Source organism: Sinocyclocheilus anshuiensis, unplaced genomic scaffold (genome assembly GCF_001515605.1).
Source record: "Sinocyclocheilus anshuiensis isolate Anshui unplaced genomic scaffold, SAMN03320099.WGS_v1.1 scaffold281, whole genome shotgun sequence".
Lineage (NCBI taxonomy): Eukaryota > Metazoa > Chordata > Actinopteri > Cypriniformes > Cyprinidae > Sinocyclocheilus > Sinocyclocheilus anshuiensis.
In genome coordinates this window covers 75639-93606 of record NW_015540849.1, presented here as the reverse complement: position 1 = coordinate 93606, position 17968 = coordinate 75639, and the positions used below count along the sequence as shown (strand labels likewise).

The window sequence follows — 17968 nt, the reverse complement described above, 5'->3', positions numbered from 1 at the left end:
TTTGGTAAATCATGATTATGACATATAATGTTGAAATTATGAGATACTAACTCAAAATTCTGAAATAAAAAGTCAAAAATATGAGATCAATTCATAATTATGGAAATCAAAATGGACAAAATGTCAAAATTATAAGAAAAATGTTTGTTGACATTTCTCATAATGACTCATAATTTCAACTTTTTTATTTTTTTTATGCCATGATTTGTATTTCATAATATCCTTTATGCTGTAATTTTGACTTTTTATGTCATAATTATGACTTAATGTATCATAATTTCTACTTTTTGACTTACCAATTATGATTTATCAAAGCAAAGCTTCCATATGATTTTAGTTTATGATTCAATCATCAATCTTTTCAATTAATGATCAAGTTATTGCAATGTTCCCACAAAATGAATTCAAGTAAAGCATCACACCAATTTACATTCGGACTCCCTGATTCTGATGCCACTCTAAATTACACTTTTATTCTTGCCATGCTCTCAGAGCCTGTGAGCGAACGAGGAGTCTTGTTTGCGTCTGGTCAGATTTTGAGGTCATCCATCCTGGTCTTGTTGTTGCTGTATCGACTTGAATGGCTGGGCCTGCGCTGCTGGCTTGGTGATCCGGGGACAGAATTTGCTGTTTTGTTGATCTTGACATCTGCGGCGTCCGGTTTCCCGCTGCGCTCTACAGCCATGTTCTCACGGTTCTGCTTATAAACAGAGCGGCTGCCGTGTGGCGGGAAGGTTCCATCGGGTTCTGAGAGGTTGAAGTGTGGCTCTGTGGGAAAGGGAGCTGGAGGTGGTGCGTGAGGTGGAAAATACGGGTAGTTTGGCACAAACGGAACCACCGCATCCTCACTAGGCGCTTTAGATTCAGTGTCGCAGACAGAATGAGAGCGTCTGTATCGAAGACCCTGACGGCATTTGGTGAAACCCAGGTGGTACATCTCCACCAGGTTGAGCAGCAGAGAAACACAGGCCACGGCCAGCATAAATATGATGAAGATGGTTTTTTCTGTAGGTCGTGAGATGTAGCAGTTGACGGTGTTGGGACAGGGCCATCTGTTGCAGGTGTACAGCGGCTTGAGCTCGAATCCGTACAGGAAGTATTGTGCCACAATGAAGCCCACCTCAAACAGTGTTTTGAAGACGATGTTGAAGACATACGTGCGTAGCAAGACTCCCTGCAGACGGATCTTCCCCTGTTCGTCACGTATGGGACCTTTTCCAGATTTGGTGCTCAAAAGTGCCTGTTTGTCCATCCCGCCTGCCTCGTTGTGTTTTTGTTTCTTCTCCATGCGCACCAGGTGCAGGATATGGCCCAGGTAGATCAGTGTCGGAGTGGAGATGAAGATGATCTGAAGCACCCAGAATCGGATGTGAGAGATCGGGAAGGTTATATCATAGCATACGTTCTGGCAACCGGGTTGTTTGGTGTCGCAGGTGAAACCGGACTGCTCATCGCCCCAAACCTTCTCTGCGGCAGCACCGAGCACCAAGATGCGGAAGATGAAGAGTACGGTGAGCCAGACTTTGCCCACCACCGTGGAGTGTTCCTGGGCACTTTCCAAAAGCTTCCCAAGCGAGTTCCAGTCTCCCATTACTGTTGCGTGCCCACCTGCAAATACACACAAAAATACAGAGATACACCAATTTTAATTAAGCTAATAACCAGTAAGGGCCAATAATCACTAAATGACATTATGATGTGAAAATTCTACATTAATTAGTCTGAATAATAATTGGCAAAAGTTATCTAAATTAAAAAAATAAGGGAAATGAATAAACACAATCCAGTCAGCCTTACAATACTTCCCTACAAAAATGTATACTCTTACTTATGTATTAACTTTTTCTTAAATTTACGTCCAAAAAGAAAAGAAAAGGTCCAGCATGTATTAACACACACGTCTACTTAGTCATCTAAATGTGGACGTTCTGTAGACTTCTATTGAATATACATGTATACATATAGTTAAAAATACCATAACCTAATCATACCAGAAACCTTCATTTTTGCAAAAACATCATTCATTTTTGTCAGATTTAGATTAATCCTGAGTCCACATTTGTCCCCAAAATATGGTATAGTAAGTATTTACATAGGCACACAGATACACGCTAACACACACATATATTATTAGTGGGGTGGGTTGAAGGTTCTTTGTCATGTTTGAGGGATGTGTTTGGTCATGTGGCCCTGAGGTTTCACTGACATGTCTTCATGCCTGAGCATGACCTGAAACAGGTGGAGATACTGACCCCTACACACACACACATAAGGATCTTCCAACACACTTCACACTTTCTGTATTGCATACTGTCTGTTAACAGATTATCTTAAACTAACCATTAAAGCATCTTACCTTTTCAAACTTTTTAATGCTATGGACCCCAAAAATGACGCTGCCCTTGCGAATGGGACAGCCATATATTTTATGTATAGAGTGAAAAAAATATATTATAAATTTGTCTCAAATATTTCCTGGAAATATCTACTTTCCAGATAATATCTAATACAAAATATCTACTTTGTATTAAGTTGACACTGACATCTTTTTATATCTTACTTGTGAACAAAACAATTAGTGATTTGATTAAATAATTTGCGAATGATTTTCTGTTTAGAAAACTAAAATGAAATTCTGTCTTTTTTATTTTATTCTATTTTATTTTATAAATTCATTTATTTTTTGTTGCATGTCTCTATGAACAATTCTGGAACTTGTCCCTGGACCTTAGTTTGAAAACCTTGGCCTTTATGTACATAGATTCCAATAATAAAATTCTAAAAGTATTTCACCATTATATATGAATCTAAAAGCCTCTCAGTTGAGCTATACTGTGTTTATTTAGCTTAGCAGTTTCACACTGAAACGCACACAAATTCTGTGAAGAACATCAAACAAGTATTTCTAAATTAAAATATACACCCTTTCTCAGATAATCAACCAGACACACTGCGATTAGTCATTCACAAATAAATACATACACAGTGATATGAATTAATCGCATTAGTCATAATACTAAATATAGGACCCTTTTTGCTTCCCAAAATCTGATGGATCTGACAATATTTTCTACCATTATTAAGCCATATCTTTACATATAAATCCATAGATTGATTCATGCTGGCAAATGAAAGGAATCAAAAACTGTTAAAAGTGAATACAAGACAGAGAAGAGTCTGAAAAGGTATTAAATTGATTTCATTCTGACAGATGCTATTCCTGTGCTGTCTTCACTCAGTTTGAGTATCGGCCTGTGTGTGTGTATAAAGGGAGTGTGTGAGAGTCAGTTAATTCTATAGCTTGAGACTCACCTTTCTTAAAAGTCCAGAGTTAGAATGATCCCCTCATACATAAATAGTAAAAAGTCTACAAGTCTGGACGCAGTGCTGTACTTACACTTTCTTCTGTACTCCAACACAGGCTCAAACAGAAAGAGAGAACTGACTCATACAAATACACTGTATATATGTGTGTGCATGTATGTGTGTGTGTGTTAGGGTTAATTTTGGCAGGGAACACAATCCCTAGGGAGAATTTTGAAGAGTGTACCACCTGCCTTGTTTCTCAGAGCCTCTTGGATGAGTGACAGCTGTCAGGACCAATGGCAGAGTTCACAGGACACAGTCAGTTAGGCTCATACATTCCTCCCTTTGAAGGACAGCGATTGAAACACAGTCTCTTTTTGTCTTTCTACTTTTGTTTGTGTGTTTAGCACCAGATGGAGAACAAACAGAAGTTAAAGAGCAAGAGGTAGACAATAGGCAAGACTGTGTCCCTCTGCTTGTATTTGATATGTATGCTATAATGGTCTGACAGAGGACAGGGAATTTTTACATTCTCTAAGCCCAGGTAAACTGGACTGGCTGTTGACAGAAGACCTATGACTCAAAACAGGTTCGTAAAATATTTCATTCATTTTTCTGATTGCTAATAAGTGGGATGGCATGTATATAGGCTATTATATTTATATATATCATTGAAATACTTGGAATAAAGGAACAAACTGAAATGCTTATTTCACTGAAGTCACATGGGATTCATCTAAAAGAACTGCATTGGTTATTTTTGTTTTTGTGTGCGTGTGCGTGTGTGTGTGTGTGTTTAATAATGTAATAAATATTCAATAATAATGCCACTGAACCTGGTGACCACTGTGGCAAATGTAGGCCAGTCCAAATTCTACTAAATAAATACTATAAGCAATTTTAACAACAGATTATTAAAACAGATGTCCTGTTGTAACATCAAAAGTACTTTATCAAAAAGTTATATTCATGTCCGTGAACAGAACATTACAACATTACACTGATTTTTGATATACTTGGCAACACAAGTACTTGTGGAGATGTTTGTGGAGATATAGATATGATAGCAATTATAAACCTGTTAATGCTGACAGTTTCTGGATGCTTTTATGTAAGTTAAATTGTGTTTTATCATAAATTAGCTGTCTACTGCAGCAGTTCTCAACAGTTTTGACTCCAAGGACACTTTTGTCTGAGACAATATTTGATGGCCTTTCTGAGCAATCTTACGTTGTAATAAAAAAGAGGTCAGTTTAATGTTGTACATCTTTATTTTTTTAGTGTTTTAGCATTTTCAATTAATATTATGTTAATATAAGTAAATGTAAATAATTTTAAGACTTTTGGAACCCAGTTTGCCGAGGCCCCGATCTACAAGATAATGAAGTACAGCTGATTAATAAATTGGAACATTTGGAACATTTGGAACATCTTTCTTACAAACTCGTTTTTGTTGACATTTGCAAAACAAAATGTGCAGAATGTGTTAAATCTAATCTTTGTCATCAAACAGAGATTCTACCACAAATATTACGTTTTTATTTCATTGTTTTTAGGGACAATATGAGTATAACATTTCATACAGCAGTGTGAATTTATTTCAATATTGCTCTAAAATGGTGTGGAGTAATATTATGTACACATTTTAAAAAGTATTCTTGAATTATAAAATTTAAAAAAACATGATCAATGACATTAGCCCTCATTAACATTAAGTGTTTTTGTGAAATAGCCTATTTAGGTTTCGGAGAGTGAGAGGACCAGCGCTTCTAAAAGGAGCACAGTTTCTGAGAGATCCAGGCTCCCACTGGGGACTCCTTGGAGTTATTGAGATGACGACTTGTTGCCCTAGCAACAAGAAAGACAATTTCTGCGATGTTGAGCAGGATGCAGACGCCGGACACCGCAAGCATGAATATAGTGAACACTGTTTTCTCTGTTGGTCGGGACACAAAGCAGTCAACTATGTTTGGGCATGGGTACGAGTCACACTTTACCAGCCGGAACATCTTGTATCCCGGGTAGACCAGCGCTTCTAAAAGGAGCACAGTTTCTGAGAGATCCAGGCTCCCACTGGGGACTCCTTGGAGTTATTGAGATGACGACTTGTTGCCCTAGCAACAAGAAAGACAATTTCTGCGATGTTGAGCAGGATGCAGACGCCGGACACCGCAAGCATGAATATAGTGAACACTGTTTTCTCTGTTGGTCGGGACACAAAGCAGTCGACTATGTTTGGGCACGGGTACGAGTCACACTTTACCAGCCGGAACATCTTGTATCCCGGGTAAATCATGTAGAACAGATACATAAAGGCGGATTCGAATAACACACGGAACAGCAGACTGATAATGTATGTCCACCAAAGGGCGCCAGTAATCTTCATCTTTTGGTTTTTTATCTGCTCTAAGTCTTTTGGACTGGTGCGGCCAGCTTGGCGATACAACTTTTTGTCGATATGCCGACGATGTGCAATGTGCATGGCAACCAGCAGGGCGGGGGTAGAGACCATGATGAGCTGCAGCGCCCACAGTCGGATGTGAGAGATGGGGAAGAAATGGTCGTAGCAGACGCTGTTGCAGCCGGGCTGCTGGGTGTTGCAGGTGAAGTGCGCTTTCTCATCGCCCCACACGCTCTCCGCCGCCACCACCAGAACCAGGATCCGGAAAATGAAGAGGACAGACAGCCAAATCCGCCCAATGCCGGTGGAATGCCGGTTCACGCCGCTGATCACGGCATAAAAAGACGCCCAGTTCATTTTTGGTTCCAGATCTGAAAGACGGAGAAAAAGTCCACTGTTATTAGGAAACACACACACACACACACACACAACTCTGTATAGCTATCTTTGTGAGGACGTACACTGACACAATGCAATCTCTTAGCTCCTTACCCTAAACCTACCCATCAGAACTAAGTGCCTCACCCAAACCCTTACCCTAAACCTTAACCTTTACCCAATTATAACCTGATCCCTAAAACCAAGTCTTGACCCTCAAACAGGCCTTTAAAGGAGTCTCAGAAAGTGAGGAGCGGCCAAAATATCCTTCCCCACTTTACAAGATTGTCCTCACTTCGATGGTCTAAAACTCAAACCGGCCCTCACAAAAAAAAAAACTACAAGTGCACACACACACACAAGGTTAGAACAGAAGCCTCTCAACCTAACGGAGGAGGCATCATACAGTGATCAGCTTGTTATCTGACGTATTTTAATATTATTTTATATATACACACACTACCGTACAAAAATTGGGATCAGTAATATTTAAAAAATAATAATAATCAAAATATTTTTATTCAGCAAGGACATATTAAAGATCAAAAGTGGCATGGGTTACATTTAAAATGTTACAGAAGAGTTTTATTTCAAATAAATGCAGTTCTTTTACATTTATTTTCAAGAAAAATCCTAAAAAAGCATCAGTTTCCACATAAAAATTAAGCAGCACAACAGTTTTCAACATTGATCATTCTAATAATTGTGTTGAGCACCAAATCAGCGTATTGAGTTCTGAAAGATCAAACTGAAGGCTGCAATAATGGCTGCTGTAAATTCACCACCACATTAATAAATATATATTTTTAAATATATTAAAATAGAAACAGTTATTTTAAATTGTAGTAATGATTCACAATATCACTGTTTTTACTGTATTTATAATCAAACAAATGCATTTTTGGTAAACATAAGAGATGCCTTTAAAAACAGAACACACAGCAAGCAAAATGTGCACCAGCATCGAGACATGCATAAACCCATATATCACATCAAAGTCTTGATTTAAACCCTCTTATTACTGCTCAATAACCATGAGGTGTCATAATAAGAAACATATAATGACCATGTCTGATGCAACGTACAAATATCTTTAAAACAATGCACGACACAAGAATATGAACTTACAATATGCCTTGACAATGGACTTAAATGTCCTGTACAGGCTAGTACTTGCACGAAGTGATTTTTCATGACTGTATGCTACCTGAATGTACCTCATTAACTGAAAATCATTTACATTTTACAAGAAAAGCAAGTGCAAGGACAAAATACAACCACATCTACAGCAGAAAACAGCAGCAAACCATAGAGAAAGTGAGTGAGAGAAAGAGATTTATGCAGTATTCAGTATTACCAGGCTCCGCAGGTGGTGTTAGTGGCATGGGCAGAGCCCGTGTAGAGGGGTTCTGAGACCCGCCGTGTTGCCGGTGTGTGTGTGTGTGTGTGTCTGTATGTGTGTACTTCTGTCAGATGGAGTGTCCCCAGCTTGCAGCAACCATTTATGAAGGCACAGCCACCCATGTGACCGGCGAACTCACAGCCAATGTCATTCTCCCATCACACAATGAAAGTGTGGGTTCAGTCACAGAACAAGAGTGTGCGCTTGGATGTGTGTATTTGTGTGATACGGGTCACAGAGTATCTTCCATTTTTGCCTTTCTGCCTCAGATTTGTGTAATACATCACACAATGAAAGCGTGGGTTCAGTCACAGAACAAGAGTGTGCGCTTGGATGTGTGTATTTGTGTGATATGGGTCACAGAGTATCTTCCATTTTTGCCTTTCTGCCTCAGATTTGTGTAATTTTAAATGCTCTGACCTCACAGGACCGTGCAGCAGTTTTCTTTTTTCTTTTTTTATACAAGCACATTCATTATGAAATCAGATTTTCTAGGTTTAGAATTAAATGATTAGAAGTTTAGAACTGGTCATAAGTGGGTTTGGTAGTTAGACATGTGTCAACAGTTCGGTTTGCAAATACCCTGAATATACAACCATTTGAAAATTCATTAAAATGATGATGTAGTCTTATCATGTAATTTTGTTTTACATTATTGGTGAATATTGCTATTATTCTATAATTTTAGCATTTAACGTAATAGAATATGCTTTTAGTGTCTCTCTCTCTCTCTCTCTCTATATATATGTATATATATATAAGCAAATTAAAATAGTTGTCTTAAAATGGTGAAATATTAAATTACCATTTGCATTACCATTTCCATTGAGTCTTCTACATCTCAATCAATGCAAAGTGTTTTTTATGTTTTATTACTTTTTGTAGTCCCCCCTACTACTAGTAAATTGTGGATTGTGTTTTATTATTGTTTAATCTCTCTCTCTCTCTCTCTATATGTATATATATAAGCAAATTAAAATAGTTGTCTTAAAATGGTGAAATATTAAATTACCATTTGCATTACCATTTCCATTGAGTCTTCTACATCTCAATCAATGCAAAGTGTTTTTTATGTTTTATTACTTTTTGTAGTCCCCCCTACTACTAGTAAATTGTGGATTGTGTTTTATTATTGTTTAATGAAATACAGTGATAGATGTCATCATACAGTCTTAAAAATAAATGTTACAAAAAAGTTTTTTTTTCACCATTTAGCAGAACAATTTTTGATACCCTAAAGAACCTTTAAGAGAACAGTTTTTCTACTACTAGTAAATTGTGGATTGTGTTTTATTATTGTTTAATGAAATACAGTGATAGATGTCATCATACAGTCTTAAAAATAAATGTTACAAAAAGTTTTTTTTCACCATTTAGAAGAACAATTTTTGATTCCCTAAAGAACCTTTAAGAGAACAGTTTTTTAAATAACCTTTTTCCCCTCTTAGTTTAAAGAGCAATACATTTTTTATATTTTTTGTGTACTATAAAGAACCTTTTGTGCAGTGCAAAGGTTCTATAGGTGTTAAAAGTTCTTCATGGAACTATCAATGCCAATAAGGAACCCTTATTTTTTAACAGTGTAGAGAAAAGGAACATCCCGAACATACATCAGAAATCAACTTAAAGAGCCTCATGTCCTAAGATACTGCAGAACATCTTCACTTCAAATACAGATTTTTAGTTTCCCAGAGTGGTTTATAAAATAATATTTTTTCTGATTTATTACTATGTGTATTGCATGATCAATAAGTGGTTGTAAACTTTCTAAATTAGAATTAAACCAGGGAGATGGGTGTTTCATGCTGACTTTACTGGTTTGGTAGTTGGTTGATTATTGAGTTGCTGGATTGAACATGGTTGGTAGTTGATTACGACAGGGTTTAATTGGTAGGTTTAGTACTGTGTTTGATAGGGTTGGTATTTGGCTGATGTTTACCTGCGGTTGGTGAGGTCCCTGAGCAGAAGAAGAGGTTGAAGTCGCACAGGAAAGGGTTGATGTTTCCCCAGTGCAGATTATGGCGCAGTACCGGAGCTTTGCATTGCTAATCACTCGTGTCACGCTGTTACTCACCCCACTACAAACATCTCCACACAAAAGATGCTTGTGCTGCCCGTCCTTAACCATTCAGATCAGATCCAAGGCACACACCCACCAGCAGACACTGTGACGCAAATGATGTACAAACGCATTTACACATGAACATACACCAACTCACATACACAAGCTTGTACATAGGTCGCCTTTCACACACATTCATAACCATGTACATACAGGAAAGTTTACACATGCACACTGCAGGCTACATTGATCCAGTCTCTGTATGCACAAATTTGTTAAAACTGTTTTTAGATAGATGTATTATAATAAAGCACTGAAATTACGTCCATAACAGCAGCTTCAAAAGAAAAGATCATATTCATCCAAATGGCTATCCTTATTATTATCAATGAAAAACATAGAATTTATGAATTGCTCTTTCCTTTTGAGACGGTAAATGGCACATACAAGAATGTACTGTAGATTGCTTTGATTTCTATTAATCCAAGGGGTTTATAACAAACTTCAGCTGACTAGGAACTTATTACTGGAAATTATGAAATATAACCAGACTTTACGACTTTATTTGTCAAAAAAACCCGAATTGCCTCTATGTCTATCTTTACTTCATTTTGTCCATTATTTGCTGCTGTCTTGTCCAGAATGTTACATCGTACAGTCACTGAGGTTGTCCTTCTTTATTTTTTAATAATCAGTAGTTACAATTAAATCTGTTTAAAACACTGTTTGTCAGTGTTATATCTATCAGCTAACACACGTTTTAAAGAATTTTAAATTTTGTATTAGTTTTTCTCGATTGCTTAAACACTATCACCAGGCTTTTGAACTAAAATTTCAAAACCATAACGCCATTTATCAAAAAGCACACCCATTTCCCTAAACTATAAACACTATTCCCCTTTTTGACACATGAATCAGATTTGGGAGTGGAGGAAGGGGAAGAGGAGGAGGAAGAGGATGAGGATGAGGATGAGGGGCAAGGAGACAAGGAGTCTCAGATGAAATTCGTGCCACTAGTTGACCATGTCCTTGTCCATGGTATGACTATGAGGGAGGTTGGGCAATGAGTTCAGCCAAACTTAAGTTGCTTCACCGTCGCCTCGATCATAAGAACCTTCCGGGAGGAAAACAGGTAGGTGTACCTCAGTGTACTCTACTGTAACTTTTGAGTGCTGTACTCTGTTACAACAAATGCATCAAATTGCCTTACATACAGATAGAGTTTCTGTATGCTTCCATTTTGTAAAAAGGATGTTACAGTTACAGTAATCAGTACTTCTATTTTTGTAGGACACAGAGACGATGGAATGGAAGAAGCCTGACTAGACATTTCAGCTGATGCGTGCCAGGGGTGGATCAGGCATGCAAGAGGATTTCCCCCCCGCTGCCTAGCTAGGGCCAGTATAGCCTGTGATGTTGACGAGATTCTCTGGCCTGACCCAGAACAAAGATGTGATGCTGGGGCAGAATATTTTTTGTTGTTGTTTGGTGTATTGTACTGTACAGTACATTAAGGAATAAAAAATGTGCAAATGTATACACATGTGTTAATTATGTGAAAAGTTCCTTGAGGGGGAGAACCACAAGCAACATATTACTGTACTGGTTTTTGTTTTTGGTTTTTGTAGTATTGTTTTGAATTTATCTCACCAGTGTGTAAGACTATGTTGTAGTGTATGTGTTTTTGAGGGCTTGTGTGTGATGTCTGAGGCCAAAGTTTGGTTTTTCAGCAAGAGTGAATGGTTTTGAGTGTAGAGCTTCATTTTGACCTGAAAATAGGATGTTTGGGGAATTGGGTGAGACGTTATGGATTTGTGTTTACTGTTTTGAGAATATGAGGCATAGTTTCAAGAAATGTGTTTAAGCAATCGAGAAAAACTGTAATATCAAGCTTTCATATTTTTTAAAAATTCATATTTAGTCAATAAAAGGCATTTCATTCATTCATTTTTATTAACCCTAATCCCAACATCTTTTAATATTAATTAAGACATTGTTTAGTTCGTTTTTGTTTTATTTAATTAACCTTTTCATAAAAAATATAAGATAATAAATAAAGTGTTTTTTTTAATACGTGGACATTCTTTTAACTTTCTTGGTTATTGTTGTTGTTGTTTATAAAATACATATAGTTACATTGTGCTCATTCTGGGGTTTATGTCTCGCGTTGTTTAATCTAGTTTTAATCTGGCGGAAGAAAAGTCCCCACAAGGTGACCAACAAGCACGCGCTCACGGCCACAAACGCCCAACGCGCGAGCGCGCACTGCCAGCCCCACCTAGAGGAATTCTGGGAAGACATGGCAGCTTCCGCTGTTTGTGTTCACTGAGTTTCCGCACTGAACAGTCACTAAATTAACAGAGTTAAGTTAACTTGACAACTTTATCAGTGGCGCGGTTCGGGATGGAGGAGAGCGGCAGTGTGGACAGTGTGGAGTCGCTGTGCAGGTAACGTTACTTACCAAGAGAAAACACAAACACACTCTCTCACACACACAGAGGCATTACCGAGTGAATATTTACAATACTTGATTCGCAAACGCTCTGTATGAAAACCGTTCCAGGACGTTTATATACAATTTTTGAAGCTTTCTGTGAGGAGCGCTGCAGCTAAGTATGACTATTTATTTGACGGAATGGATAGTTCACCCAGAAATTAAAATTCTGTCATTATTTGCTCAACATTTATTTTGTTCCAAACCTGTATGACTGACTTTCTTTAATTAATCTGTAGTACATTAAAGGAGATGTTAGGCAGAGAATGACACCACTCATTTGCACTGTATAGTAAAGCAGATGTAATGATAGTGAATGATGGCTGAGGCTGTCACCGACTCTAAAGACATACAGGTTTGGAGCAACATGAGTATCAGTAATTGACGACAGAATGTTCATTTCTGAGAAAATGCTTCCTTTAATGTGTAAAGCTCATAGGTGTGCTTTAATCCGTCTTTATCCTCTAATGTCCTTTCAGCTCCACCACGACGCGCTCAGACCGCTCCAGTGGCACCAGAGTTTCAGACACAGAGCCGCGGGTCAGTCAGGACCAAAGTCCAACCCAGCACTTCTTATTCTGTTCCTAAAACTGTTGTATGCTCTGAACTGTTACTATAACTAAACCTCATCTGTTTTTAAATTCCTTACAGAGTAAAGGAAAGGCAATTGAAAAGGTATGAAAATATAAGCGTGAGCCTAAAGTTTGGATTAAGTCTCAGTTCCTTTGCATTGATCTCATGTTCTTCTGTGTGCAGGTCTACAAAGACCCCAGTAAAGGCGAACTTCCTCTTCTGCCAGAGGAACTGGTTCAGGATTCCGGTATTTGTGGTACATTATACTGACTTCCGTACATCATCCATTCTGATGGTTTAAATGTATCTGTTTATTGTGTGTGTGTCCACAGCTAAAGACGTGACTTACATTTGTCCGTTCATTGGGCCTGTTAGAGGATCTCTGACCGTCACTAACTACAGACTTTTCTTCAGATGCACTGACAGGGTAAGAGCCATGTGCTTATGTTGTTTCTCTATGACTGCTGGAGAGAATTTCTAAACTAAAGACTTCCATTACCTTATTTGTTGTCTAGGAACCGGTGTTTGGGCTAGATCTACCACTGGGAGCTTTGAGCAGAGTAGAGAAGATTGGAGCAGCAACTAGCAGAGGTATATATATATATATATTGAAATAAAAATAAATTTGATTAGTAACGCCTTTCTCAAACTCAAAGCGCTAAATAAAGCTGAAATAGAATTGTTAGATGAAAAATGCAAGCTCGAAAAACTTAAAAGTTAGAAATGTTGTTTTAAGTACTAAAAGTGTGATGAATGACAAAAATGAAAAAAGCACAACAAAATTATTATATAATTTAATTTATTTATATATATAATACAAATAATATATTATTGTAGTATTTTTACTTTAATTTTTATACTTTCACATTTTTATTTTCATTATAGTTTAAGTTTTAGTAATTGTTTTATGTATGTGAATGTGAACATCTGGCACATATGAAAATACACTGCTAAAAAAAATATAATAGTTTAGTGTTAGGGCCATTGAAAATATTGGCAGGACATTGAAACTGGCAGCTGAAAAAACCCTTACTATTGACTCCTGATGCATCTTTTTTTTTTTTTTTTGCATATTTGATTAATGTGTATGTCTTGTAGGATATGAGGAATCTACGTTTTGTGCACAAGGAGCTTGAGGACTCACTAAAGAAGTCAGTGTTCGAGGTTCTGATGAAGTTTGCTTTTCCAGTGTCAAACAACATGGTGAGAAACATAAATAAACAGAGAGTATATATTAATACAGCATATAATATGATTTATATATTAAATTAAACTGATTCAGCACCAGCCTAAAATGAATTAGTATCTCTGTCTGTCTCCTTCCTTTCTCTTTGTCTAGTCCCTCTTTGCATTTGAGTATAAGCAGGTGTTTCCTGAGAATGGATGGAAGGTGTATGATCCACTGGCTGAATACAAGAGACAGGTACTATATATATATATATATATATATATATATATATATATTCATCCAATATTTATTGCAAAATAAATCCATTTAGAGTGATTAGGACTCTAATGTAAAGCACAGTTGGCTTGTATCACCCTGAAGGGGTTTGTTTTGCAATAATGATGACAGTGCTCATTATCCCATGTATCACAGGTACTTGCCAAATTAATACATGAAAATAAAGAAATAAAATCTGAAATGCAAACAATCATTTATATAGTTTATATCATCATTATGCAAAAATATTTGCTGCATAATGCTGTGATTAACCAATGAGAATCAAGTATTTGTGCGTCGTGTTTTAAATACACGCGTGTATGTGTGTGTAGGGTCTTCCAAACGAGAGCTGGAGGATCTCCAAAGTAAATGATCACTACGAGCTGTGTGATTCATACCCTGCAGCGCTATTTGTCCCAGTAACCATTACTGATGAGGAACTGAGACGCGTCTTCAGCTTTAGGGCCAAAGGACGCATTCCGGTCAGTGTCATGAGATGTTTCTGAATCATCACACGTCAGTCTGTGTGTGCACAATTATTCGTCCCCGGGCCTCACCACTGAAGCTATTGGCTCGCCCTGTTTTAGGTGCTGTCATGGATCCACCCAGAGAGTCAGGCCGCAGTGGTGCGTGCCAGTCAACCGATGGTGGGCCAGAACGGTCGCCGCTGCAAAGAAGATGAGAAGCTCCTTCAGGCCATTATGGATGCAAACGCTCAATCACACAAACTGTTCATATTCGACGCCAGACCAAGTGTGAATGCTGCAGCTAACAAGGTAGGCACTCACTTTCAGTTCAAGTGTGCATTTTGAATGAAAATAAATTTTGAAAGCCTGTATTCATGTGTATTTTAGATGAAAGGAGGTGGGTATGAGAGTGAAGATGCTTATCAGAACGCTGAACTGGTATTTCTGGATATCCACAACATTCATGTAATGCGTGAGTCGCTACGGAAACTGAAGGAGGTTGTCTATCCCAACATTGAGGAATCTCACTGGCTTTCCAATCTCGAGTCCACCCACTGGCTGGAGCATATTAAGGTGAGACGAGAGTGATCACATTAATCACCTTTCTCAAATGTTAAGAAACATGAGGATGATGAATGTGGCACTGACTGTGTGGTGTGTGTATGTGTGATAGTTGATTCTGGCTGGAGCTTTAAGGATAGCCGATAAGGTGGAGTCTGGGAAAACCTCAGTGGTGGTTCATTGCAGTGACGGCTGGGACAGAACTCCTCAGCTGACCTCACTGGCCTTGATAATGCTGGACTCTCACTACAGAACCATACGAGGCTTTCAGATACTGCTGGAGAAAGAGTGGCTCAGCTTCGGTCACCGCTTCCAACAGGTCAGGGGTCCAGTTGTAGTTTACATGATACAGCAACAAGCAAGACTGTGAGAGAATAATAGGTTTGTAGGTTTCTGTAACACAAATTGCTCACTTGTTAACTCATTCACTATTTCCTATATAATGACTGCTTCAACGTGCCCTATATAAGTGCACTGGTAAATGGGCACATACCATTATATTGACATATGGCTAATTTCTTTGTTTTATATGCTGCACAGCTACTCCAGAAACCAAATTTAGCCTTTCTATCAGAAATTAAATTTTCATTGTAATATCTTGTGTAAATTATTATTTTTTAGTTCTATATAAGTATGTAATATACTTAATTAGCTTTTGACCATTTAAAAAAAAAATACAAAAACATAATATGTACACTACCATTCATACATGTACTGTAGGGCCAGTAAGTCAGTACTTTTTTTCTGTAATGAAATTAATACCTTTATTCAGGAGGGATGCATCAAATTGATCAAAAGTTACAGTGAAGGCATTTATAAAGTTACTGATTTCTGTTTCAAATGAATGCTGTTCTTTTCAACTTTAAATTCATGAAAGAATCCTACAAAATTTACACATTTTCTCAAATATTAAGTAGTAAAATTGTTTTCAACATTGCTAATCATTAGATATGTTACTTGTCCCTCAAATCAACATATTAGAATGATTTCTGAAGGATCACGTGGCACTGAAGACTGGAGTAATGGCTGCTAAAAATTGCCATCACAAGAATAAATTATATTTTAACATATATTAAAATACAAAACAGTTATTATAAATTGTAATAATATTTCACAGTAGTTCTGTTTTTATTGTATGTTTGATCAAACTAAATGTAGCCTTTGTGAACATAAGAGACTTCTATCAAATTGTTAAAAAAATCTTACTGACCCCATACTTTTGAACATTATTATATTTTGTGTATACAGCGAGTGGGCCATGGTGATAGGAATCACACAGATGCCGATCGCTCACCAATCTTCCTGCAGTTCATAGATTGTGTTTGGCAGATGACAAGACAGGTGAGTGCAAAACACCCCCGAGTTTCCAGAGCAGCACCAGCCTATGTCTGCAGTATGTTCTGTGGTCTGTGTCTGTATGAGTAATAGGTATTTGTGTTTGTAGTTTCCTGCAGCTTTCGAGTTCAATGAGTATTTCCTCATAACAATACTGGATCACCTCTACAGTTGCCTCTTTGGCACATTTCTGTGTAACAGTGAGCAGCAAAGACTTAAAGAGGTAAGAGTGAGAATGGCATTGGGAATATTGTTTGCACACTTTAGATGCATCTCATTTACAGAGTAGGAATATGACAGTTAGTCTCTTTAATGGATCATGATGTAATTTGGCAGATGCTTTTATCCAAAGCAACTTACAGTAAATTATCCGTTGTCATTGTTTGTGTGAGACTTGTGTTTATTTATAAGCTGCGTATATGAGTGTGTGTGGGTCTAAGAGACTGTCTGTTTTGTGTTTAGGAAGTCCCGAAGCGCACTGTGTCTCTATGGTCGTTTGTGAACAGTCAGCTAGAAGAGTTTGTGAATCCGCTGTATGTACATTATCCCTCCCATGTGCTCTTCCCCACTGTTGGTATACGACACCTCCAGCTCTGGGTCACCTACTACATACGCTGGAATCCTCGTATGCGACCACAGGTACACTCCAGGTTTTAATGGATGTGTAGGTACTGCTAGGTAAAGTTTGCTCACATTTGTCTGATATTTGAAAGACAATTCATTCAGGCTTTTCACACTGCACTTAAACCCCAGGCTATCATCATTCTAAACTCTGCATTTAACCCCAGGTAAAGGGTAATTTAGCACCACTTTTACCCGGAGTTGCGGACATTCATGGAAATGCAGTGCATAAACCATAGTTTCAGCATTTGAAAGGAAAAATATCAAATGGTGACAGAAAATGTGAATGAAGAAAATCCATTCAGGAAAAACTTGACAGTATTAGACTGCATTTGTCCCAATCAATGCCATTGACACCGCAAATAAGGATGTTAACCTGGGGTTTAGGAATGTACCGTGTCAACTTATGAATACCCAGGATTAATTGTTAACCCCATGTGAAACATGAGCAATGTGAATCAAGATAACCCAGAATTATGTTTACCCAGGGTAAATCATCAACAAAACGTCAGACATTTTAGTTATCATTTTAAGGACTTACTTTTTTTTTTAACCACTTAAGCTCAGGGCGTTTTTTGGTATTTTCGCCTAAATTTAACATACTCAAATTCAAATGTGTACCCTACACACATACAATGGAGGAAATGAAAAAAAATGGTTTCATTGTAAAGAAAACCCTTTGAACTACAAAATATGAGTGTAATTCTTTATAAATAACATTATATACTTTTCAAATATTACTATAAACACAAAAAAAAAAACATAGGCGCTTTTGGAGATTTAAAACTAAGTATTTTTTTGAAAATCTGTAATTCAGGTTCTATTAGGCTCAACTCTCTGCAATTTACTTTGTTTGATGCCACTAGATGCCAAAAAGTGCCAGAAAAAAGAATCTTTCAAATAACAGCTTCTAAACAGGAGTTA

General features: G+C 37.5%; 3 protein-coding genes across 3 annotated transcripts in view; 1 reads left to right on the top strand and 2 right to left on the bottom strand.

Moving 5' to 3' along the window:
• Window positions 1-529: 529 nt before the first annotated feature.
• LOC107687660 (gap junction alpha-3 protein-like) lies at window positions 530-3442 on the bottom strand. Its single transcript, XM_016485074.1, has 2 exons — window positions 3398-3442; window positions 530-1608 (listed from the first exon to the last, which is right to left on the bottom strand). The coding sequence occupies exon 2, from the start codon at window positions 1589-1591 to the stop codon at window positions 530-532; it is 1062 nt and encodes a 353-aa protein (XP_016340560.1). The 5' UTR covers window positions 1592-1608; window positions 3398-3442.
• Window positions 3443-4934: 1492 nt separating this feature from the next.
• Window positions 4935-7527, bottom strand: LOC107687661 (gap junction beta-1 protein-like). The gene is made up of 3 exons (XM_016485076.1): window positions 7443-7527; window positions 5334-6078; window positions 4935-5067 (listed from the first exon to the last, which is right to left on the bottom strand). Exons 1-2 carry the CDS (start codon window positions 7468-7470, stop codon window positions 5342-5344), a joined length of 765 nt encoding a protein of 254 aa, XP_016340562.1. The 5' UTR covers window positions 7471-7527; the 3' UTR covers window positions 4935-5067; window positions 5334-5341.
• A 4270-nt stretch (window positions 7528-11797) lies between these two features.
• Window positions 11798-17968, top strand: part of LOC107687656 (myotubularin-related protein 2-like) — an 8492-nt gene continuing 2321 nt past the window's right edge. The window contains 15 exon segments of the mRNA XM_016485069.1: window positions 11798-11996; window positions 12523-12583; window positions 12695-12718; window positions 12800-12863; window positions 12949-13043; window positions 13132-13248; window positions 13715-13819; window positions 13956-14039; window positions 14393-14542; window positions 14648-14836; window positions 14915-15100; window positions 15201-15407; window positions 16337-16429; window positions 16533-16646; window positions 16886-17062. Coding sequence (XP_016340555.1) covers window positions 11953-11996; window positions 12523-12583; window positions 12695-12718; window positions 12800-12863; window positions 12949-13043; window positions 13132-13248; window positions 13715-13819; window positions 13956-14039; window positions 14393-14542; window positions 14648-14836; window positions 14915-15100; window positions 15201-15407; window positions 16337-16429; window positions 16533-16646; window positions 16886-17062 — 1710 coding nt within the window. The 5' untranslated portion in view covers window positions 11798-11952.

What these genes read in the sequence shown, in the direction of transcription:
- LOC107687660 (XM_016485074.1), bottom strand. Translation starts at nt 1,591, where the DNA reads ATGGGAGACTGGAACTCGCTTGGGAAGCTTTTGGAAAGTGCCCAGGAA.
- LOC107687661 (XM_016485076.1), bottom strand. Translation starts at nt 7,470, where the DNA reads ATGCCACTAACACCACCTGCGGAGCCTG. An exon ending in AACACCACCTGCGGAGCCTG is followed by an intron (nt 6,079 to 7,442) that starts GTAATACTGAAT and finishes TCCGTCTTTCAG; the next exon opens with ATCTGGAACCAAAAATGAAC.